The sequence below is a fragment of the Artibeus jamaicensis genome, unplaced genomic scaffold (assembly GCF_021234435.1).
Source record: "Artibeus jamaicensis isolate MK-2021 breed Jamaican fruit bat unplaced genomic scaffold, CSHL_Jam_final contig_3174, whole genome shotgun sequence".
In the NCBI taxonomy this organism is placed as follows: Eukaryota; Metazoa; Chordata; class Mammalia; order Chiroptera; family Phyllostomidae; genus Artibeus; species Artibeus jamaicensis.
In genome coordinates, this window is record NW_026521738.1 from 2332697 (window position 1) to 2358499 (window position 25803).

The following is a 25803-nucleotide window of genomic DNA, read 5'->3' on the forward strand; positions in this document are numbered from 1 at the left end:
TAGCGGTTGGCCAATACTAACAAAGCAAAAGGGGGCCCGGTTGTCGGTATAGAACCAATAGAAAACAGGAAAGGAGCACGAGGCGGAGTTGCGAATCCCGTTACCAATTGGAAAGAGGGTCGTAAGTCCCTCCCCCAATCGGACAAAGCTAGGGGCGGGGCAGTCTTTGGAGTGCCCAATGAGAAAAGCAGCCGAAGCGGGCCTGTCAAGAGAAGGGACTGGGGGCGGGGAGACGGTGAGTCGGGGATAAACACTCCGCGGCGGGGGCGGCTGCTGCTTGTCTTCGGGTTCTGTCACGGTGTCGGCGGTACTCAGCTCACCAGCCCCCTCCCCCTTCCGGCCAGCGTGGTCACCAGAGAGGCATTCTCAACCCTGCTCTGCCGACTCCAAAGCCGGGAGCGGGTGTCCGGCGGCGGCGGCGAGCCCGTGGGCAGTGGGGGTTGGTCCCGTGGCTCCGGCCCCCGGTGCAGAATGGCGACGGCGGTTCGGATGAACATCCAGATGCTGCTGGAAGCGGCTGACTACCTAGAGCGGCGGGAGAGAGGTGCACGGGGACGGGAGGGGTCCGGCCCAAACAGGGGCCGGGGGCTCTGAGGGGCCGTGCTGCGAGTGCGGGCGCCCAGCCGCTCCGGGGGTAGTTGGAGGCGAGGAGAGCGCGACCGCGAGCGCTCCCAACCCCTCCAGCTTTCCCCACGCGCGGTCTGAAGGGAAGCCACCCGCAACCCGAAAGGCAGTGAATAGGGGTGGAAAGGGGGCTGTTGCACCCCGGGGTCCCGGTGTCACTCTCTCCCCAGTCCGTCGCGTGTGAGGTACCGAGGGCCCTTGTAGCCAGGCCCTTGGTTTACCTCACCGGGGCTCTTCCCAGCTGACCCCCAAGTGGACCTGGCGCCCCGTCTCTCAGCCGGAGAAGCAGCGCCTCCCCTCTCCCCCCAACCCCTGCTCCGGGTGTTTGTCCCGCACCTTCGCCTGAGGCTGGGCTCGCTTAACACACCTGCTGGATGTTGCCAATGGGAAACCCGGGCTCCATGCGCTTAGCGACTTGCTGGGTCTTTCTCAACAATGAGCAGCTGGAATTCTCCCTACACCTGCCCTGAACTGAGGTATTCACACAATTTAAAAAATAATCATTGTTCTAAGAATTCCATCTTGCTCCGTTTATTCCCCCAATATTCTTTCCATTAAAAAAAAGTAAATTTTAAAAAGGAAATACTGAGGAGAGGAAAGAGTATTGAATGTTCTAGGCTCATTCATTAACTGGATCCTCCGGTTTTCTAGAAGCTGAGCATGGTTATGCCTCCATGTTACCATACAATAACAAGGACAGAGATGCCTTAAAACGGAGGAACAAATCCAAGAAGAATAACAGCAATAGCAGGTAATTTAGTAAATATTTCTCTTTTCCTTCTAGATTATACTGCAGATGACATAAACTGCAGAATGGAAGTTACCTATTGTGATCAGAACCCAGTAAATTAAGTGGCGATCTTGATTCAGTAATACACACATGGTCTTAAGCCATAGGAGGAAGCAACCCTTCTGTTTGGGTTAAAGGGATTGAAAAACGAAGGGGAAATTATCCATTTCTTTTACTTTTCATAATGAAAAATTTATAAACATGTTAAAGTATCCGACTTGGCATAGGTAGTAGGATTTCATATTTGATACATGATTTGCCTGAAAAACTAATGTCACATGTATTTATAATGGCAAAGAGGAATGAGTGAGATTAAAATCTGCCTTTTGGTAATGAGAAACAGAATATTAAAATATTAATATGCCACAATACTTTTACTTTAGCCTTATAGTTCTTAAAAATCTCTGAATTTCCCTAGGAAGTATTTGGTTAATGGTCTGTGAAATCACATATTAAAGCCCTGAACATAGTTCCTATACAGAAGAGTACTGTATTAATACTATTGCCCTTTTTTTCCCTCTTTGCTCTTGAAATATGTTAGCTAGGAAATGTTTTATTAAATCAATTCAATTATACCTTTCATGCCAGTAAATTAAACTCATTTATATTTTCATTACTGATTTCGAATCCTTACCCCTTTTCCATCCTGCAAGTAACTGTATTTGGTTAGCGTCTATGGCATAACACAAACCACTGAAAACCAGAAGCTTCCTATTTAAACCTAACTCACTTGTTCTTCCTGCCTCTTCTGTCCTTGATTCACCCTACTGTCCTTAGTGTTGGTGGAACCACAGGATGAGAGTGGCACACATGTGCTGAGCTCTTGAATAGGAAGGATGAGCCTGGTAATTAATTACCTGGTGGCTTTTCCCTTCCTTCCCATCTTCAGCATTACCTGAAAGTGGTAGCTGGTAGGTCTGTGCATGGATACTACTGGCCTTGAAGAAAGATGCTAATACTGACTTGGATTATACAATGATATAAAACAATTTAGTTATGTTGCATTTTGTTACAGTATTAATTTTTCAAGTTTTGTTTGGAAGAAATTTGAACCCTTTTGGTTCCTTTTTCTGGAAAAGTATAGTTCATTTATTGTTTTTATTCTTGCCTATTCATAATTTGAGAGGAATTGTCCTCATTAATAGTCAAGGCTTAATCCTTAACACTTTATTTTTTCCTAAGTTTCACAGAAAGTTGTCAGGGAATGTTCAGTGCTAGGGAGAGAAACTGAAGAGGATATTGATAAAGAGAAGTGGCTTGGTCCCAGAAGATAATTAGGAAAGAAAAATAATGATAGTTGAGAATTTCAAGACAACAGTCTTTCTCTTCTCTTTATTATGAAACATTATTTCTGAAAAAATGGCTGCAACTCCTGATTTTGGGGAAAGCTCTATTCTATTAATGGGTTTGGTTTTCTTTGTATGGTTCAGAGATAGGCGGCTATGGCGGTTGTCCATATTCTTGGCTAATAATGAATTAGTGCAATATTTTCAGTAATGCAAGCCTCTCTGAGAGACCATGCTTAAACCTGGAGAAGGCGCTAAGCAATCATATGAAACAGAAGCAGGTTGTTGTGTTTAAATGTGATCATTTCCTTCATGACCTGTGTGGAATGACCCTTGCCTGAACAGTGAGACATCGCCCCAGAGAAAGCACTTTGATCCTTTGATTTGAATTAGACTTATATCCAGGGCTTTGTAGCATCAAGATTTTGAACTGAAGTAAGGGCTATGGAGAGATTGCTGTTGGTTTACATAACCATTGGATAACAGTTTATTTTTGTTAATTCAGGTGGAAATACTGTGCTCTTTGCTTGTAGAGTCTGGGGGCTGGGGGTACTTCTCCTTGGATGCTAAAAAATAAGATTTAGCCACATACCAAACTTCTTTGGAACTAAAAATAAGGTTTTGAGTATCTCTAATTGCTTGTTTAAAAAAATGAATTATGAATATCAATTGCTTTAGAATCATTCAGAGTACTGGAATACAGGGACTCCTATTTTTTTCCTTTCCTTTTTGAAATCAGTTACTAATTATTTAGAATTGAAATCTAGAGTTTTTAAAAAGTATGTTAAATTGGTAAAGCAGGCTTTGGCCCTTGTTTGAAAGAAGAAGTTCAGGACTTGCACCCAGTTCTTTTATGAGAGTGCTGTATAGCTGACCTGACATGGGGAATCTTTCTGAACCAAGGACTTTTCTCATTCTCAAATACTCTGTAGTTTGACTTAGTTATCTTTTTGTTAAAAAATATTTTTAAATGGTGACATCTGACCTTCATCAGTGATTCCAGAGTTATCAAATATTTTCAGTAATCACATGGAAAATGATTTTGATATAAAGTATATATATCTTACAATGCTGTGATTAAAAATATAAATGTTGACCTAGCAATAGAGTTGGCAGGCAGTTTCTGAACTGAATATTATTTTAAAAGTCTGCTTTTTCATTAAAGACAAACTCAGTTTCAGTGCACCAAATGCACTGCAGTAATGCCCTAGCCATCAGGTCTAAGTTCCCTTGTGAAAATCACAATGTGTTCAACACCCATAAGTAATCAAGTAAGATCTGTAGTCCCCCAAATTCTGCTCAAAATTTGGAAGGAGTTGTGCCTCCTATAGAATCTATTAAAAAGTTTATTTTGAGGATTCAGAATTTTTAATCAGTTTCTTAAAAGAATCCGGAAGGTTTTAGTAAGAGTGTCCTGTGTGCTGTTATTTTCTCTATTCAGACGGCGTCCTTTTCAAATACCCACTCCCCTCTCCTCCACCACCTTCTGAGGGGATGGTACTTGAGGGTGGCCCTTGTCTACAATCAAACAAGGAAATCTTGGCCAGTTGTTGTCATATAATTTCAATCATTTAAAAAATCTGTCAAACTTTGAACTTGTTATTTCCCGTTAAAACTAAAATGCCATGTGCTTTTAAGCCAAAGGTTTGCATTGCAGGTCACATTCTTGTTAACTATGATATCCTGCTGGCCATTGCAATGGTAAACCTTCAGAAAAATGTAACTGAGTGTGAACACTGAGGAATAATCAGGTGAATCAATTTTAAGCTTTTAAGTTAACCAGTTTTAAAGTTCACATATCCTTTATCTAGAAAACATATTCGAAAACTGAAAGTACTGTAATGATTTTCTTGTGAATTAAAACTTTGTATTCCCAAGAGCCTCATGGAAGAGAACTTCCAGTGCCAGATTGGAAATTTCCCATTTCAGAACTACACATAAACCACCCCCCAGCCAGTCACTGGCATGAACAAATTTGGTGTTGCCCCCCTAATGTAAATGAGTGGCTGAGCATTCATGGGATCAGTGATCCTCCACGTTACTATGAGAATTTATCTCCGAGGCCTAGTCAGTTTCTGATTATGGCCCCACAGAATTCATGGCCTGAGCCAAGGCATTTTCTCCTGAACTGGTTAGATTCCAGAGAATTTCCATAAGAAAGGTCAGGATTCAGTGTCTTTATAACACTGAGAATTTCCTCAAGTTCATTTGTAACTAGTCAGAGAGGAATTGTGTGAGCAGGATATTGAAGTGTCCACATTGTCTGACTTCTTATGACCTTTGTGGAAACCAGTCTGTAAATTCTTAGACCAGACTTTATATCCAAGGTCAGCTATAAATACACTAAGAATATGATTTCACATCCACCACAGCTTTCATCCAAGGCTCTCTAATCACTGTTACAGTTGCTACCTCAATGACCCACGCTTGTTCAGAAGATAATTGGCAATAAGTTTTATTCCATTTTACAGAGGGATTAATCGAGGACCGGATGTCAAAAAAATTTTATGTCTTCTAAGGTACCAGTCAGTGGCAAAGCTGGATTTCAAATTTCACCTTTACTGCTGCTTTAACCGGGCTGCTATTATTGTTATATTGAAATGAGTTTTGGAAGCCCCTTCCTGAAATCATTTTGTAACTGTTCAATAGTTGCCTCTTTCAGGAGGTTGTACTTGATAAAATAGTTACTTCAGGGAATAGGAAAGATTAATGGGTTATTTTTACCCATTTAAAACTGTATCCAGTAATCAAACAAATTAGCATAAAAATTTGGTGTATACTATACCTAGAGAAAACTGCAGGGCTGAGGTGGGGGTACCACCTCCAACGTTGTACTCTCAGCCTAAAGAAAGTTTTGTGGAATTATATAACCCCAATTCACATCACATTGTGCAGCTGTTTTTGTATAAATAGACTCCTTTTATTTCCTTTCTTTAAATGGATTGCCTTTCCACTTGGGAATGCATGCCTCTTAGTTTGTCACTTTTCCTTGAACTCTATTTTAGATATTTACATTTATCTAACTCCCCAAAGGGACTAATTTCTTTAGTAGAGCCCATTGAGTTTTTCTCCCTTTCTCTGTCTTCTCTCCAACTTTGGAGGGAACGAAATTAAAATAATTCTGTTGGTTTTGAAGTAGTCCTTTAAGACAAAAACAATCTTACTCTCTTCTTATTTTTCCCTCTTTCAGATCAACTCACAACGAAATGGAGAAGAATCGGTGAGTTAGTGATTTGGAGGATGGAACTGGGGGAGTTTTGATGCATTTTCTATTAATTAAATTGAGAATTGTTTGCTCTTCTTGATTCCTCTCACAGGTAGCACCTGACTAAAGAGTTCACTACAGGCCCTCTAAGCAGCATTGCCCAGAAGTCACTTAGGTACAGGAAGGGCTTGCCAGTTCTAAAGACCACGCCCTCACCCTCACCCCGGCAGCCTCTAGAGGAATGCCTTTCTGTGTGACTGTTCCTCGAGCTGGAGTATTTTAGGCCCTCGGCAATTTCTGCACATGGTGTTTTAAAAAAAATTACATGCCACTGAATATAATTGGCAGGGCTGTCTCAAATCGTGTGTGTGTACATACACACCACACATACACGTATGTGTGCAGTTACAATTTACTTGTGAATAAAGATTCTCAAAATTCAGGCAAATACATGCATAACATGGAGATAATGACTCAGTAGAGGAGCCCTGTGTCCTCGCTGGGCTCCATTGTGCCACAAGCCTTATTTAATCTCTCTCACCTGAACTGCCTCTTGCTGCTTAAATCTTTTTTTTAACAAGCCAAAGATATAATAGCAGCTTATTTAAATCTTTATTTTCCAGATTAAGTTTGCCCCTCCTCAGTGATGTAGCCTGGTGGTTCTCAATTCTGTTTGTACATTAGAATCACTTGTAAAACTTTTATTGTTATTTTCAAAAATTATTTTTAATGTTCAATACATTATACATACACACTGACACTTTTTATTACAGAATTTTTCAGACATACAAAAATAGAATGAATAACGTAATCAACTCCTATGTATCCATCACCCAGCTTCAACAATTATCAACATTTTGCCACTCTTGTATAATTAAAACCACCCTTCCTCATGGGATATTTTAAAGCAAATCTATCTTTAGGAGACTTTTTACAAAATACATAACCACTTGCTTTTATTATACTGAAAAAAATTCATGGCAATTCTTTGTGGAGCTTTAAAAGGAAAAAAACAAAACAAAACCAATACCCAGACCTCACCCCTAGCAATTCTGATTTAATTGGTTTGGGTTGAGATGGTATACCAGTTTCTTTGTTTTTTTTAAAGCTCCCCAGGTTATTGTCACGTCCTTCCAGGGCTGAGAATCACTGAACAGTCATCACTCTGATCTCAGAGCTCTCTTCAATTTGAAATACGGGCAACCTATTCCAATTGACTTTCTTGATGCCCTGCATGAACATGATGGTGACGTGTGATATGGCTCTGTAAATACATGCGGTTATATTGAGCATACCCTCTTTGACAGGGGAGCCTGACTCTGAAAGTCAGGATCTGAACAGCATGTTTCATCATAAAAGGGCAGACCAGACCCTTACTAGGAAGGTACATCTTGAGACAGGGCAAGCATTTAATTAATCATTCCACTGTGTGACTGTGTAATTCTGTATGTGTGAGAGTGAGCGATAGTGAGGGATAGTGAGGTCTCGCTGCACACATGCTTCTCCCCCATCCCTTCCTCCCTTTCAATTTCTCTGTGATTGTGACTGGCCGTGTTTTAAGGCAGAGCTTCCTTTATTCTTTAAGGATTTATATATCATGAACTAGAAACTGAAAAATATCTCTTAAGGTGGAAAGGGAGTGAGATGTGGCTACTGTATTTCACCTTTACATTCTCTTCCATCTTCCTGCCTTTGAGGTGAACTGGGCAAACTGGAAGTTTTTCTACTGAAAATTCTTCTATTTCTCCTTCTCCCTTCTAACATTTTACTTAGGTAGGCATTTATTTTAATTACTAAAATGTCATCCCTTCACATAAAGGCTCGTAGGCTTACTATAGCTTTGTACCTGTCAACTCTGCAGGAATGCCTCAGAATGTCAATTTATCATTTATTATAGCAGTTCAAAGATGTTTGTTTTCTACCTACAGTGGCCCAAGAACTTGTGTTCAGCATTGGGCATTCAAAGAGTTCGTATGGAGTATTAAATCAGCATGGTCCCCATCTTTGAGAAATGGTCTGTCAATGAGAAAGACACAGTTTCAATTAATATACTGAGCTCTAAGATTAAAGTATCTACAGGTGGCTGTGGAGGCAAAGGGTCTAGAAAACTGGACTTGAAGTCACCACTGGGCAAGCAGCTTATAATTCAGACTGCTTCTGTATGACTAGTCAACTTCTGCTCATTGAAGGGTTACTTATCTAGTTTCCTTATTGTCCTTTCTTTTTTGGAATTTGGTCTTCTAAGGTCTGGATGATTCTTCCTCTAGCCTAGAGCCTGTAAACAGAAGAGAAGGAAGTAAGGACTCAAATTTACTTAATTTAACCAGGCATTGTTGCTGCAGTCCAGGGGAAGAGATTAAAGTTGTCAGGCGCTTCTCCCGTATTAGTGTGCATGCTTAAGATTTTGGGGTTTTGAGGTCAGTGCTGAAGAGTTGCTCTTATAGTCTCCCTGGTTTTGGTAGCTGAATGTCATTAAAAAGTATTGCTTTACTAAATGCTACTATGTGTGAGCTATGTTTTTTACCTTAACATCACATAAAAAGATTGGCATGGCTAAAAAAAAAAAAGGTAGCAACTTAGGGAAAAAAACTAACAGTGGGATGTTCTTTTCTCTTTGATATTGCAGAGTTGATTATACTTGGATTAGGGTTTTGTTTTTTTTTAACTCAGAAATCTTTTCTGTGGCACTTAAGAGATTCTGGGTATGCATCAGGACTCTACTCTGAGGATACTATACTTAACAAACAATACTATTTAAATAATGTTGGCATTGGTGAGAAGAGAAAGTACTTCCAGAATGGTGAAGGTGGGAGTTGGTAGCAGTGGTATTTTCCATTCACTAGATTAGGTATCCTTGACCACCAAAGATGCCATGAATTAGGTTCTGGGAAAGGGTTGGTTTATTATCACTCTCGATACTTGACCTAGGCTTCTCTGCATTTTAACTAATTTTTTGGATCTGGCCTCCTAAGGAAAGACCCTTTGTGAGTACATGGTATTTCTTTTTTAAAAAACTAATCTTGTCAAATTTTCTGAGAATTATTTACAACTATTTCATACTAAAAAATTAAATCATCCATGAATCTAGCAGCCAGAGGAAACCAAGGAACCTTTGAAATGTATCTTTCCAATTGGTTTTGGAAAATAACTTTAAAAAAATAGTTTAGTTTAGAAAATTGGAAAGTTCAGAAAAGCACAAAGAATATTTAAAAAATCACCTATAATAGACCTTGCAGCAGTGACAACTGCTAACATTCCTGCTAAGTTCTCTATCTAGACATTTGTGCATGCTTTTAAAAATCAGTATCAAATTATATAGTAAATATTTTTTTAATCTGTTTAAGCTACACTACAAACATTTTCCAACGTCGTTAAATCTTTTTTTAACACTACTTTTACTTTTAGTGAATGCCCAGTATTGCACCATATGGATGTGCCATAACTCATATAACCAATTTCTTACTTTAGGTTCTTCCCAGTATTTTGCTAATGTAAGCAATGCTTCCTTAATCTACCTTGTAGATAAACCTCTGTCCAATATCATAATTATTTCCTTAGGATAAATTTATAGTTGTAGAATTACTGGGTTTTGATGTTGACTGCTGGATTGCCCACCAAGCAGGTTATAGGCTTTATTTTCCTTATACATTCACAAGTTTGTAATTTTAAGACTTTTAGAAGTTTTATAAGTAAAAACCAAAAATACACAACTTGTTTAAATTTGCATTTCTTATATTACTAGCACAATTTAACAATTTTGACATCTTTGTGTGTGCGTGTGAGAGAAGAGAGAATTTCCTGTTAAACCTTTGCGCAGTTTTCTGCTGAGTTTGTCTTTTCCTTTATTTTGAAATGATTCTGTACTACAAAGGATATAACTGAGATTGCCCCTTTGTGTATCATATAATTGTCCAGTTTATTATTTACCTTTATGGAAGCAATCTTCTCTGACTATTTGAAGGCAGTTCCTCTATTGTATACTAAATTTTTGTTTAAGCTAAGTCTGTTTCTAGACTTCTATTCCACTGATCAGTCTGCTCTTCCTGTGCCAGTGTATGTTGAATCATTGAGGTTTTATCATGTACTTCAGGATCTGGTAAAGCAAATCTCTATCCTTCCTCCCTTCTTTTTTTTATTTTACCATATTCTTAGCTGTTTTCTTTAGTTTGTTTTTCCTGATAATTTCTATAATCAGTTCCTCAATTCCTCAACCCTCAAATTGTTTTGAGATTTTAAAAATCAAATAATTCCAATATAAATTAGCCTTAAAAAGTTAGTATTTACACATTAGATCTTTCCATCCAGATTTGGTGTGTGTCTTCATTTATTCAGATCTCTTTTCTGTCTCTAAATTTTGTAGTGTTTTTGTGTTGATCTTGCACATTTCTTATAAAAGGTATCCCTGGATTTACATATCTTTAAATTGCTATTGGTTTCCCATTGTAATTACTAATTAATTATTATTGAAAAAAAGAAAATTTTTAACCTTTTGTTGTTGTTATATGCCCTTTGTTGATAATACCACTGTTTTTCCTTCTCTTCACTGGGAACTCTTCTGGGTTTGAATGCCTTTCAACAAGCCTTTAGCAAGTGGAGACTGACTGGATGCATTTAAGCTGCAGCCAGTAGTTCAGGAGTCAGGTGCTAGAATGGACTCTTTTTCAAAAGAAGGCTCTGGCACCTCCCTTAATAGTAGACACTCGTTTTTCTGGAATGGTACACATGCTGGCTGGAATTAGGCAGCTGGTCTACAGAGATTACCTCTGTCAGAATCTTCTGAACCCCATGACAAAAGATTTGTGTGTGTGTGTGTGTGTGTGTGTTCTGTGGGGAGGACTCAGCAGTCTGACGTAAGCTGTTATTTTCATTTGGTCAAACAGTATTTCAGTAGCATCTAGTCTGCCATGTGAAACCATTTCAGTCAGGTCTCTTCTGGCAAGGTATTCTAGTTCATTGCAGGTCCCTGTACTTGTTTCTTTGGGGGTTTGGCTCTTCAAATAGCTAAGCTCCTTCACTCAAAGGGATAGGGAGCCTGACTTTTGCACTGGGCCTGAATTGTGGTATACATTGCACCATTCTTACTGCTTCTCAACACCTTAAGTACATTCAGATTTCACTCTAGGATGCTGCAACAAATCCACATTGCCTGTTGCCACATTAGGCTAAGGGCAAAGCCTGGTTATTGCAAGGGAAAAATACAGGTATGTTAATATGGTTTATGTGGATGGTATAGAGGAACACTCAGATTTGTATCACTAGAATCCATCTTTCCTCTTGGATAGATGGCATCTGTCCTTGGAAGAACTTGGAGAAGAGATATACACTGGTTATTCAGTCAATTTCCAATCCCCTACCTGTAATATTGGGGGCATTCCCTGACATTAACAGTCAAAGGGTGAGATGGAGCTAGCTAGTGCTAATTATCATACATATTTTGTATTTTTTAATTGGGCTCTAGAAAGGAACTATTAATGAGGCATACTTATGTATTTCATACTTTTAATAGAGAAGTGATTTTATAACTTAAGTGTAGCCACCCTGAATTGCTGCTTAAGCACTGTTCGTTCCTACACAGCTAGCGTACATAACAGCCTTTGTATTTTTTACTGAGATTACTATCAGAATTCTGAAGAATCTTCAAAACCTTCCAGAGTTTTAATTAAGCCACTTGGTAATAATTACACACTTGGTAATTTTCTATAAATGGATCATTTTAGAAAAAGGAAGAGAGTAGTGTTTTTCTCAAAACATAATTTGTAGCCTTCATCAGAATTTTTTGTTTAACCCATTAAGACTTCTAAACCCAAAATCCGGGTAAGGTTAGAACCTGTAATCACTTCGAGGGAGTAATTTTTCATCCCTTAAGATTTGTTCTTATTTTATACTAAATAACTTATTTTGCTCATTATACAGCTCATATATACCAATTTCTGATATTATTTTTATTCACCTCCAATTATCCTAAAGATTTATAAAGCTATTTCATTGGCTAAGTCTGTGTCCACACAAAAGTAGGAGATAAGATGGAAAAACCTTAGTGTTAAATAGGCTACTATTTATATAACCTTTTTTCTGCTTTGGTTAATAAACATAGGCCCAATTTTAATAAAAACTAGAACTCAGGTCTAATGTATCATATTCTTAAGTAAGGCTTTCCTCAAAGAGAAGGGATGTGGATTACTAAAGATACAAGATTCTACCCTTAGGTCAACATCTGCAGATACATTGTTATTTCTATTATTCAACAGAATAATAACAGAATGGAAGACTTGGTCTCTTCCATTATTTGGTAATGAAAGAAACAGAACAGTTAGACACATAGGAGGTCTCCAGCATGTGAATAAATGAATGTGACCTATTTGGAAAGGGAAAAAAAACTTAATTATAGGCTATGACAGCTTGAAAACCTTTATTTGGAGAAGTTAAGTCAAACAAGATGTAGTTGAGGCAAATGAAGAAAGAGGGCAAAGGGAGTCAATTCTAGAACTTTCAGTGGGAGCTGATATTTGTCATAGTCTGAAGGTTGCTCATGTAAATAATTCTGCAATAATTGTTTACTCCATGTTCAATCACCCCAAGTGATTTTAAGTTCCTCCAAGGGAGGGACTTGGTCTTACCCAATATTGTATCACCTGTACCTAGGAAGGCTGCAGCGTATAGTAATCCTTTGAGAAGTGCTGGTGGAATAAATGAATGAGTCCAGTGTATGTTTTAAGATTTCCACCTGTGAACCTAATAATTATCTACCCTCTTCACTCACAGGCTTCCATCCTGTTTGCTTCACCCTGACCTTATAATTCTTTTTATTTATTTATTTATTTATTTAATTTTAGAGATTTTATTTATTTACTTTTAGAGGGAGGAGAAGGGAAGGAGAAAGAGAGGGAGAGAAATATCAATGTGTGGTTGCTTCTCATGTGCACCCTGGCCCCCCACCGGGGACCTGGCCTGCAACCCAGGCATGTTCCCTGACTGGGAATCGAACCAGCAACACTTTGGTTGGCAGGCCCGCGCTCAATATAATTCTTTTTATATCTTTTTTCACTTTACGATGAAAATCTGAGGGAGAGAACTCATTTACACCTTCAGTGAAGAAGACTAATCTCTGATAACAATACCTCCCTCACAACACAGACACACACACATGCATACACCTGATCTGATATCATTCCCAGTCTTGACTATATCCACATCAGGAAGAACTTTAGGGTTAACACAGTAAGTTCAGGAGCCCTACCTGCAGATATAGCACAATCTACCCTTAGTCTTACTCTTTTTTTTTTAAATATTTATTTTTAGAGAGAGAGGAAGGGAGGGAGAAGGAGAGAAACATCAGTGTGTGGTTTCTTCTCATGTGGCCCCCACTGGGGGACTTGGCCTGCAACCCAGGCATGTGTCCTGACTGGGAATCGAACCAGCGACCCTTTGGTTCGCAGCCAGCCAAAGCAGTCTTACTCTTTTTGTTGCATTTGTTCCCCAAATTACCAGATCTGCTGGCCTGAGAGAGAGACATGGGTAGAATCAAGTAAGCTTGAGTCTGGAGGCAGAATAAAAAGATCAGCATTGACTCAGGATTGTCTGAGACCACGCTCCTTAGCCCAGGCACCTCTGTCCCTGACAGAGCTCTGCTAGGAGCTATGCCTCAAACAGCCAGAGCCGCTTTAATAACAATTTCCTTCACTTGTTCAGTTTTATATGATTTGTGGCTGACAAGAGTTAAGGAAACTAACAACACAACTGTGTGGCATCAAAATACATTTTATATTTAAATCTTTAATGTATTTGGAGTTTATTTTGATATTAATCTCCCCACTCCCCTGCCATTTTCTGACTAATCCATTCTTTTCTCAAGGATTTGCAGTATTATCTCCATTATATGCTAAATTCATGTCTATTCCTAAGTTTCTTCCTGAGAATTTTTTATTCTGTTTACTTGATTTTGTTTGTCTAGTCATACATTATACAATGTTTTTAATTACTGAAGCTTTGTAGTACAATTTAATATCTAGTATAGCACATTCCTCCTCATTCTTCTTTCTCAAAAATTTTAGCAGTCACTCATAAATTTCTTCTTGTACATGAAGTTTATACTAATTTCCCAGTATTAAAAAGAGCACTGTTGGCATTTTTTGGAGTTATGTTAAATTTGTACAGACTTGGTAAGACTGACATTTTTACTTTGAGGATTCATATCTAGGAATGTGCTATTTTTTCTATTTATTCAAATTTTCTATGTGTCTCAGCAAAGTTTTACAGTGTTCTTCCCAAGGATCCTTCCCAAACTGTTTTCAGTTTGGTTTTTTTTTTCCCTTAAATTTTATTTATTTATCTTTAGAGGGGAAGGGAAGGAGAGAGGGAGAGAAGTATCAATGTATGGTTGCCTCTCATGCGTCCCCTGCTGGGAACTGGCCTGCAACCCAGGTATGTGCCCTGACTGGGAATTGAACTGAGATCATGTGGTTCGCAGGCCTGCGCTCAATCCACTGAGCTACACCAGCCAGGGCTAAGTTTGTTCTTAAATATACTATCCTTTCTTCTTACTATTGTACATGAGATATTTTAGGGTCTCTGGATATGGATACACATCTAGAGATGTGCCTGGATTTCCAAGATCAAGACTTTTTGCCCCTATTTTTGTTTCCTTTGGCCATCACAGTAGAGATGTAAGAGGGAGGCCCACATTTTGGATGCTTCCTGCCCAGTGCCAATGTCCCTCCTTCCCCTGCCTCTACATGATGTGGGTGCCCATGAAGGAGTCTTTCCTTTTGCATACAATAGCTTTACAAACTCCTCCTTCTTGATTTTTCATTGTAAAAATAAAAAGGTACCTTTAGCATAAGCAAGACCTGGTTTCCATAGAAAATGGATTAGAACTTCCATGAAATCTTTTAATGACAAAAGATGTCTATTTTAAGGAAGAGTTTAGTGATTGGATTTTACCAGATAGCTTCTATTTACCTAGTGAGACACTTGGGAGTTCCCTACCAATTTTAAAAGGAATATTATGGTGCTATGATAATCTGTATTTGCTCCCAGTAATTATCCTTCTACACAGGAAGCACGGATTGAAAGAATAACTGCTACTATATTTGGAGCACCCCATGTCAGACTCTGTCCGAGGGGCATCCCTACCTTGTCTCAGTTAATACAACAGCCCTCTCAGGTGGGCATTGCTGTCCTCTTCCTACTGCTAAGGAAATGGATGCTACATGGAGTAAAGAAATTTGCTCTAGGTCACACAGGGATTAAGGGTCCCACATCTTTATTCTTAATCACTATACTAACATTTGGTTATGTAGAGATTGACAGATTCAGAATTTAAAATAATTAAAAATAAATAAAATTTTAGATACTAAAAAATTATTGAAGAAAAGTTAGTTTATATCTAATTAAGTTATAGGCCACACTTTGAGTGTTACTAATTATAACTCAGATCAAAGATGGGTTTTTTCATGCTACTGCAAACCAAAGGTATATCAATCCATTCAGAATAATTAAAGCAATATTTCTGAAGAGTCAGCAGGTGAAGTTGGTCAAAGTTCATGACCTAGGGACAAAACCTTTGGATCACTACAATAAGAAGAGGCAGTCAGGGACAGGAGGGAGCCAGGATTTGACAAAACTCTTCTACTGGGGGAGGGAGCTGGGAGGCAGCTCTTAGCGACAGAAGGAGGCCTGTCTGAAGAAGATATGATGGGAGGAGATGTAAGGAGGCATCAGATCAAGGTATCTAGTGGCTTTCTATGGAGGATACATGGCAAAACTCCTGCCTGTTCCCCAAAAAGAAGTTAGACCTGGTTCAAAATGGGACAGTAGGCCCCTCCTACAAGACCAGAGGTCTGGGCAGGAGACTAGTCAGGACTGAGGAGGAAGAGCTGAGACAGGTGCTTGTCCAGTTTGCTTTGGATCTGGAAGCTCCATGGGAGCTCAGTGCTGGCTCAAGGGGTCCAGTTCCCAGGGTGGAATGAGTGTATGAGGGTGTCTGTGTCTTGTGTCTGTGTGTGTATGTGTGCCGGTGTTTGTGTCTCAGGGTTGAGGATCCCTCGTGGGAGCTGTTACAGAGATGTCTGTTTGCTTTTTTATCTGGTTCAAGAATTTAATTTCACTACAATGTGATGGAACTGAGCTTGCTTCACATACTTCGTTCCTGTCCTGTGTATGGCCCAGGCACCAACTGGGGCTGTGTCTGCAGGCAGGTGGGCAGGGCAGCCATCAGGCTGCAGGAGTGAAGTGCTGGAAAAGGCGAAGGCAGGCACTGCCACAAGCTGGCTCTGGATCTCTACAAAATCCAGAGAGCATTTTGGTCCTATTTTCATAAAACAAGGCCAGAAAACACTGAATGAACATGTATTGTCCTCAGCTCGAATTAGTCAAATTGCTTATTTCTAGTTTCACAACTGGGAGTGTTCCTCAGAAACCCACATTTGGGTAGTGAAAATCATACTTTCTGGGCTAGGCTCCCTGTGTAACTAGAAATGACGATGCATGGACAGATGACTGTATTACACTTTTATCAGTAGACAAACTTCCTTAAAAAGTTACATACTCATATCTGTAGATAAACCCACATAATAAAAAGACTAATTATGACACTGTTCTGAATCATGCAGTCTTTGCAAATAACAAGCAGACTAAAAATGTCCAAATTTTAATTTTTGAGCTTTTTTCCTAACTCAACAAATATTCTGTAAACTTTGTATTAAGTAGTAAGGAATAAGTTGGGTAACTGTATAAGTGACTGATTATAATTTCCAATGGTATTTCTAGTAACATGATCAATTTTCACAGCTCTTTTGGAAGAATATTATCCACAGTAAGCAAGTACATTTTACACATAGGTTCTAATTTTCCCCACCCACCCCTCATCCCCCAACCAATGCAGTAATGGAAGGAACAAAAATACCTAATGTGAGTCTTTGCTTGTGACCAAGACACATGCATAGGTTTTCAGAGCAAGTAGAAGCCTTATATTTTAGTAAGGCATTTGTCCCATTAAATCTTCCTGCTTCAGAAATGAATGTTGTTCTTCTCAAGCTTGTCAAGACTTAGGGGGCCCTTGGAATATCTAGGACAGCTCCTTCAAAATCCAGAGGAAGAGGGCTCAGAGGCAGATGAGGCAGAAGCTCAAAGGATATCTAATGTACTACTTGTTAGATCTGCTTGGGGAGGAGCATCTGAAGTCTTGAGCTGAAAGGTGTGAGTGAGTTGATTTTCATAGTCAGTACCATGCACACTGACCTGCTGTAGAGCTTTCTGAAGCAGTTTTCTTCTTTTGGTCTGCATTCCCAACTTTTGTTAAGACAATAAAATTTTTAAGAGGGGAAAAACTAATTTTTAAGGTTTTCTTCAAGTACAGCTGAGGGTAGCCTTCCAGGTTCCTAGGAGGTCTCTGCTCAGGTCGTGTGTGGGCAGTGGCCATGTGTCTAAAACCCCAGGATCCTGAGCACTGCTGAAGGTGCAAAGATGTATAGAGATGGACTCTGTAGAGAAGTAGAGAAGCTTCAAGTCTAGTTGACTAGAGGCATAATCCACTCAGCAAACATTTATTAATAAGAAGGTGGGAGGAGGAGGCACTGTGGCAAAACATCAATGATTAAGCCACAGTCCCAACTTTCTGAGGAGTTTGCAGTGAATGGTTAAGTGACATTGCCAGAAATTCAGGCAGAACACTGAACTTTCCAATGAATAATATGAACAGATAAGTACTCAGAATATGGAATCACTTCCTGGGTAGCTCAGTTGGTTGGAGCATTGTCCCCCATACACCAAGGTTATAGGTTTGATCCCCAGTCAGGGAACCATACAAGAATCAGCCAATGAATGCATAAATAAGTGGAACAACAAATTGATATCTCTCTCTCACCAATTTTCTTAAAAAATTTTTTTTCCTTAAAGGAATTTCCTTGGGCTGGAATGGCCTGTGAAGGCTTTAAGGAAGTAGTGAGGTGAAGAAAAAAACTCTGAATCTTGGCCATTTTTCACATTCACAGAATCTCACAGGTTTTAGAAAAATCCCAAAACAAAATTTCAGTGAAGTATTGACTTCCAAAAATTTATGAACTTTTATACTTCTAGTCAGTCTATGACTGCAGGCTCTGCTTTCTCTTTAGTGTGTTGACCATGGCTTCTGTTTCATGCAGCCTTTCTCCCTTTCACACTCTGTCCCGTGGCTCTCCTCCGCCACTCTCCAAGATACACCTGGTTATCTCCAGCTGCTCAGCATGCTTGTGAGTGCAGCAATACCAAGGATGCACTTTCTTATTATTTTTGAAAAATATATTTAATTTTTGAATAGCAGTAGTTTACATGGTTGAAAAACCAAAAAGTATAATACATTATTCAGTAAACAAATTACCCCCCTTTCCTCGTCCCAGTCTATTTGATGACTTCTCCCTGCCCAGCAACTGTTACTAGTTTCTTATGTATCATTCTGGACTTTGTGTCCAATACAAGAAAAAACATGTAATTTTTCCTCCATGTTATGTGCGGTTTGCTTTTCTTTACTTGATACATCTGAGAGTTCTTTCCTAATAGCACATAGAGCACATTCTTATTCTTTTTTCATAGCTGCATAGTACTCCACTGTATAGATGTGCCATAATTTATTTAATCAGTTCCCTACTGATGGACTTTTGGGTTGTTTCAGGCTTTGCTATTCCAAATAAAACTGTCATGAATAACCACACACACGTCATTCACATGTGTACAGCAATGATAGTTATAGTGACTCAGTGGTCCTGACTGGGAACAGAGAAATATGGCCTCAAAGGATTCTCACCCTGACATGTCACTATTTTCTGAATTTGGATGTTCTCTATGGGTCACATCATTATCCAGAAACCTGGTTATTACCTAATAATAGCAGATATTAGTTCCTATTCTGACACATATATTAAAAATAGATTTAACTGTAGAAACCATGGATTTTGCTTCTCCCTAGTTTTCACTAGAATTGTCTGGCTTTAAAAGTTATATATTTGGTAAGAGGTCACTGGGGGCATTTGTCATCAGTGGGCCTGGGCAACTTCATACTCTTAGAATTTGTTCTTTAGGGGTAACTTCTGGCCCACCATGAAATTCTCAAATGCTACTGTGGTCTTGTTTTTATAGACGGGCCCATCTTCGCTTGTGCCTGGAGAAGTTGAAGGGGCTAGTGCCACTTGGGCCTGAATCAAATCGACACACTACACTGAGTTTATTAACAAAAGCCAAATTGCACATAAAGGTAAGTGTGTCCTTGAGATGCCTTTTTATCTTTACCTGTCTAGTAGAGGTTGGTCTGTTCTGAGGCCAGCAAATGTGTATGTGCAGGACAGTCTTCTCCTGTGAGCTCTTCCATTCCATCTCTCGGATGAAATCACAAGGACCCAAACTCAACATGTCCAGACTCATCTGAGTATTTCTTACCCCAGGCACCAGAAGTTAAGTGGTCCATCCAACTGCCATCTGATTATACAAGCCAGAAACTCAGGGTCCTCCTTGTTAGCTCTTGCTTCTAGCCACATATCTAAGTTGTCTCCAAGACAGCCTTGTCTCATTCCCTTCTGAGACAAGGGAATATTTCACAGCCTTGTCTCATTCCCTTTTTACCCCATCATCATCTGCTGTGATAAACCCCTCAAGGCCTCCCTCTGAGCTTATCTCCATGCTTCCCAAAAACAGTCCTCCCTGAGCTCAAGTTAGCACGTCACTATGTTTACAATTCTTTTGTGGTCAGGACACAAACTGCCTCTGCTGTGCCTGACCTGGCCCATACCTGTGCAGCAGCCTCCAGTGCCATTACACTACCCTCTCTGTCCCAGCCCTTCCTCCAGTCCCTAACATTTGTCATGTTCTTTGACCACAGGGTCTTTGTACATGCTTTCCCCTCCTTTCTTTCCCCAGTTAACTTATCATCCTTCATGTCACAGCACAGGTATCACTAGCGCAGAGAAACCTTCCCTGACCTGGTTACCTTCTTCTTGTGCCAAGTGGTCCAATACTGGATCTCTCTCTCTCAGCACTTGTCACAGCTGGTATCCAGTGGTGGTTTACGTGACTGTTTGGTTGTCCCCATCCTGAGACTGTAGACTCTATAGGGAGGGGCCCAGTTCTTTGTGTTCACCTTGTGTCCCTAGTACTTCCCACAGGGTCTGGTACAGAGGTGACTTTAACACGTAGCTGAAATAGCAAAGGGTGAGTGAATTATATTCAGGCTTTTGAGAACCACAGCCCAGATCACTGTGTAGCTTGTTTTTATAGTCAAGATTGGATAAATACCACTTTAAATATGGTTAGTAGCCTGCATGCATGACAGTTCTGGGAGGGGAAAGGATCTCTGTTTAGAGCAAAACAATCACAATTAAACAATTTTCTTAATTATCTAAAGAATATGAGAAGCTAGAGGACAGATTTGTAAAAACAACTGGTCTATGGAAATGCATTTTCTAAGCTCTTATGTTGGACAATTGGAATCAGGACTTCAAAAGGGACTATTATTTCCTGCTAACAAACAGAAGTTAATTGAGATTTGGCATGACACAAAGAAAGTGCTTCTGTGATGGGGACATGTACTTGAATAAACACACATTTAAGGGGAAGTCTGTTTCTTAAGCTCCACCACATGCAGTGCTCTAGTTTGGAGATGGGGTGTTCAGGGTGTCACTGCAGACAAGGGAGAACCAGGTTGGGGGTTCCTGCCTGCAGTCTTTTCAGTATCAAAATTGAGGGGTACCAGGATGCTGGACTGTCGGAGCTTACCCCTAGAATCCTTGTGACAGCACAGCTACAGCACTGTTGATGCTGAAGCTGTTAGTAAAGACAGGAGTCACTCACTAGCCAGTCAACTTCCTGTCTTTGTGAGAAGCTGGACAAGTGACACACTAAATGGCTTCTGAGAAAATTGGCAGATTTCACTGCTAGAGGAAAAATGCAGAGTCATTACTAATTTTGAAATCTGCCTGTGAGCTCCAACAACTACCCCTTTGACTTGCAGAAACTTGAAGATTGTGACAGAAAAGCCATTCACCAAATAGACCAGCTTCAGCGAGAGCAGCGGCACCTGAAGAGGCAGCTGGAGAAACTGGGCATTGAGAGGATACGGATGGACAGCATTGGCTCCCCCGTCTCCTCAGAGCGCTCAGACTCCGACAGGGGTGAGCCCTTTCCCTGCGACCTCAACCCTTTTTCTCTCCCACCTGCCAGGGGCAGAACAGAGAAGGAGCTAAGAACCTGCTTTGATTTAGAAAAGTTTAGTGTGGCCTTTAGTAACTACTGCCTCTTTTCTTTTAGGAGTTAGACACCAGTGTCCAAAGATGGGCTTGACTGGAGTCGCTTTGATTTTAAGCCTGAGTTTTCTGAAGAATGCCTTCACCACAGTCTCTCTCTTTTGTCCTCCCACAGAAGAAATCGATGTGGATGTTGAAAGCACAGACTATCTCACGGGTGAGTTGGACTGGAGCAGCAGCAGCGTGAGTGATTCTGATGAGCGGGGAAGCATGCAGAGCCTTGGCAGTGATGAGGGCTACTCCAGCTCCAGCGTCAAGAGAATAAAGCTCCAGGACAATCATAAGACGTGTCTTAGCCTATAAGAGAGAGTGGTCACTTCGGCTGCCCCCAGATGGTTCTCCTTGTCGGATCTGATTAGGTAGTGTATTGGACCAGCCCACAATCCCCTTGCACGTAAATTTCAGTGTACTACCCTTACCAAAATCAGTTTTGTAAACATTTTCAAGGAAGTGCTTAGGATTGTGGGTTTCTGATTTCATCCACTAGCTTCTTTCTCTCCATAAAATTCGTCTCTGAGAGACTGTACATTCCAATCAATTTGAAGCACCCCAAAATTCTTAGAGCGAATAAGCAACTTTCACATCTCAGCAATTTCTCCCTTGTTTACTGTCCCCATGTAGCCTACCAGACCTTTTAAAAGTGTTCTGGCTTACTATGTTATTTGCCTAGCAGAAATGTACGAATGTGTCTTGTGCTTAGGAAGCTGAAGGAAACAAGCTTCTAAAGTTGAGATCCTCATCTCAGCACTCCAAAGTAAGCTTTGAAAGGGGCATTTAAGAGCACTTAACCATGGACCTCACTGGAGTGAGGAGTTAGGAATACCTCCAGCAAACACCCTTCACACACCCCTGTGCTCATTCCCCAGACTCGAGTGTGGATGGGAGCAGTATTTCTCACTCTAAAATGGACACCTGGATGGAGAGCATGGCTTTGGGGTTGCACAGCTTATAAAAGTTCCAATATTGTTTGTTCCCACAAACAAAATGGTACAATCTATTTTTGTGCGATGCTTTTGGGACCATGCTGTGTACTGCTATCCCCAAGGCTCATTTCTTCTCAAAGTTTGTTATGCTACTTGTCTCTGGAACATTTTTTTTTCCTACCTCAGAGATAAAGGAGATCTCCATTTCCCACTTAACACAGTGATTATGCCTCTTTTTCCCCCCTGGGTCCAATTCTAATCTATTTTCCTATTTAACTTTCAGCAATAACTGAGCTTTGGCACTAGTTGAGCTAGTAGCCATCATCAGTGAAAGGAAAAGTCCACATTTCTACTGTGTTGCAGGTGAACAGGAGGGGCTAGTACAGTGTTACTAGAATTCCTCTCATTATTTTTGGATGCACCCAGAAACTTCTTTATGGAGGTTTTTGGGTTGACAGTTTAAAAGGCTGATTTTTCTTTTTGGTTATGATTTCTCCCTTAAGTGGTCTCCCACTTTGTAGCATTTTTATTTAAGCTAAATAGAGCACATGTATATGTACATAAGACACATTAAATCTATAAATACTATTTATTCATTTTATATAAACTAATGTAATGGAAAATAAATTCTTATGACTTTGTGCTTTTATAGATGTTCTAGAAACTTTGTATGTAGGTATCTACCAAATTGGTTCATTCCCCTTATTTTTGCATTCATATTTTTGAGGTCTTGATGTTTTCAGCCTCTGGCTAATCTTTTTCATTGAATTTAAACCATTTGTAAAAATCTGTGATGCTGAAACAGAGTGTATGTCACAAAGTGATGAGAACATTCCTAAAATCCACAGATGCACTGCAACCTAAGGGCTCAAGGGCTGAACCGGTAACGGGTGGCCACCCTGTGCCCCCGCTGGCCTGCGGTCTCTAGCATGCCACAGCCTCACACTTCCTCCATCACCTCCACCTTCCACACAACTGAACGTTCAAACACACTCTATACAGAAGCTCATTCTAGATGTGAAGAGCAATGTAAACAAAGCAAGATTACTTTTGTGTTTTCTTTTAAAAAATTCAATATATTTAAAGAATTTAAATTGGAAGTAGTGGATTGCTAAATGATCCCAAAGTTATGTGTACTCTTCTGGTTTTGTTCTGTTTTTTCTTTCATTTGGGCTTTGCGGGGGGGGGGGGGGGGCAGGAGACACGAAGGATTTTTTTTCACTGTTGGAACCTTTTCCAATTACCAGCTGAAGATTTGCACTGAAATACAACTTGTATGCCTTTGCATTTTTAAAGCCTGCTTCCTGAATTTAAGCAGAATGATAGTGTTCAAAGAGCCAGCTCAGCCTGTAGTATGTTTGAAAAAGATGTATCTGCACTTTGAGGTCCCTTTCGAATGCCATTCACCAGACCTCTCAAGCATTTTGTTTAATTGCTATGTTCAAGCGCCTCACAAGTCCACAATAATGATGCTGGATGGCATCAAAAACTCAAGACTTCGGGAAAAGCTTGTGGGCTTGCAATGGGGGAGGGAAGGGAAAAAAATTTGTGTACTTGTTTAATTTAGAAATAAGGCATCTGAGATATGCCATTATTTTCTGTGTTTTAATTGTTGTGCCTTTGAGTTAAACTGCATTTTTGTCTTTTGGTTAAAATATGAAATGTACTGTCCCAATATAAAACAGTAATTATTTGACCTTTGCACTGTTTGTCTGGTCCTTTTCAATTTGACTGCATAGCAATGTGGAACTTGATAGATCGCTATATTTTTAATGCACTTGTGATAGACTGACACTAGGGTTAGACATTACTTTCAAAACTCGGGGTAAACTGCTTCAGCATGCCAGACGGGCCACTCTCTCTGACCAAAACTGTAGCCTTCAGGACCAGCAAACTCAGCCCAAGGCAGCTAATCCCCTTCCCTCCATGGCTGATGGACAGCCTTGATTCACCAATCTGTCCTCCCATTCACTGATCCACCAGCTTGACTGTTAAGAGCTATACAGTCTTTTTGGTTGTTTTGGGTTTTCCAGCAAACTGAAAAACCTTTCTATTAGGGTTGTTGGGGGGAGGGGATGGGCAAAGATATAAACCCCAGCCTTTAAGATTTTGACAATTGTATGTAATAGATATAAATATAAGCACGTGCATATTTTTATGTGAAAATTGATTTTAAACAAAGAAATCTAAACTACATTCTTACTGATACCATTGCAATGCAAATGGGAAAATAAGCGTTATGTAGTCCAATTTAATTTTATGCAGTGAGAAAATATATATGTGTGCTTCTATTAACATCCCAGAAAACATAACTGTCCATGCCTGGTGGCTTAGAATGGTGGGCCGAGCACCCAAGGCATTTTTGTTTGAGTTTTCTATTGCTAAGCAGAGATCTTGAATTTTTCAAGGTGCTGACAGCAACTGCTGGCACCTTTCTCTAGTCACAGACCTAATGCTAGGAAGCAATTCAAAAAGCATCAAATTTTGTTTTAGCAAAACCTAGATTCTTCTCCCTGTCAACCCAAGACTAAAATAATTTGTGTCCATTTAGAATTGAGCACTAAGTAGGCCCTGACCCTGCAATTGGCCACTTGAGTGGTTTTGGTTTTTTTAAGATGGGCATTTTTCCTTTAACGTCTACTTTTTTTCAAAAGAAACAAAAGGACCTTACCTAGGCTCCCAGTGGGCCTCTCTACTTCATCCCTGAAGTGGCCGAGAGCAAATCCTAGGGGGTGGGGAAAACAAAGTATAAATTGGGTTGGACTGTGATGTTCAAAATGACTGTCTAGCAATACCTTGGGGCTTGCTAATGGATTTTGGTCTTTTTTCTTCTTGCCTTTCTTCATCCTTTAGAGAGAAAACTTATTTTTGCAAAGTATATACAACATACTATTATTTGGGTTTTTATACCATACTGTACTGGTAAGAATATCACTTTCATTGATTGTGCTTTATATCTGTTCCCCCAAATCTTGGTCTTTACTTGTTTTGCCAAGTTTCTTTGTCTTCCCCTTTACCTGCCCTGTGTGTTGAGCACTAGGAAGTCAAAGGCTACAAGGCAATTTTCTGCATGGTGATCTACATATTTTTCTATGTCTAACTCTTAGATGCAGTATGTTTAGGTAGCTGGCTATTCATGATTTTCAAAATCTTTTCTGAGAGAAGACAACCCAAAGGCCCTTTTAGATGAGGTGGTATTTATTCTACATGATCAGATCTCTTTGTTTTTGAAGATACCTGGGAGTTGGGGGAAGGGGTATAATATGTGATTTATCATGTTTTTTTTTCATTAATATTACATGGGGGATCCTCTTATATTCTTCTGAAAGGAGAAATAATTGCCTGTCACTACCAGTCAGCTATTGAATGACTGAAGAAATGGAGTATCTTTGTCTCCTCTCAAAAATCATAAAATGAGAATCAATAAGACACCCAATTCTAACATTTATCCAGATTTTTAATTTTGATTTCCTATTCTCTCTAGGGGGGTTAGGGGGTTAAGGGGGTGTTCTTCACTTTACCTGAGAACCAAACTTGCCTTTACCCCGTCTCTAGAATTGGTGCTCTGGGAATGTTGCTGTTAACCACCAGCGTTGGGGGCCATCTTCCTAGTGGTAAACACAGCCTAAACAGAGAGCAGCAGATGAGAGTATGCAGTTCTGTTTTCCAGATGTTTCTTTATGTAAATACGCCAATGTAAATCCTGTGT

The 25803-nt window shown here is 39.9% G+C and overlaps 1 protein-coding gene and 1 long non-coding RNA gene across 14 annotated transcripts in view; one reads left to right on the top strand and one right to left on the bottom strand.

Moving 5' to 3' along the window:
* Positions 1–230: 230 nt before the first annotated feature.
* On the top strand, positions 231–23283 carry MXD1 (MAX dimerization protein 1). Of its 2 annotated transcripts, none has more exons than XM_037127229.2 (6): positions 231–544; positions 1276–1375; positions 5891–5920; positions 19016–19130; positions 20880–21039; positions 21287–23283. In XM_037127229.2, the coding sequence occupies exons 1-6, from the start codon at positions 472–474 to the stop codon at positions 21472–21474; spliced, it is 666 nt and encodes a 221-aa protein (XP_036983124.2). In that variant the 5' UTR covers positions 231–471; the 3' UTR covers positions 21475–23283. The 2 variants fall into 2 exon arrangements, with proteins under 2 accessions (XP_036983124.2, XP_036983125.2); XM_037127230.2 differs by lacking the exon at positions 231–544 and adding an exon at positions 562–1100.
* LOC119035796 (uncharacterized) overlaps positions 6664–25803 on the bottom strand; it is a 155858-nt gene continuing 136718 nt past the window's right edge. For 8 of the 12 annotated variants that reach the window (XR_008391204.1, XR_005079886.2, XR_005079883.2 and 5 more), the window contains one exon: positions 23280–25797. This is a non-coding gene — a long non-coding RNA (uncharacterized LOC119035796). The other 4 variants (XR_008391202.1, XR_008391203.1, XR_008391200.1 and 1 more) reach the window with 4 other exon arrangements.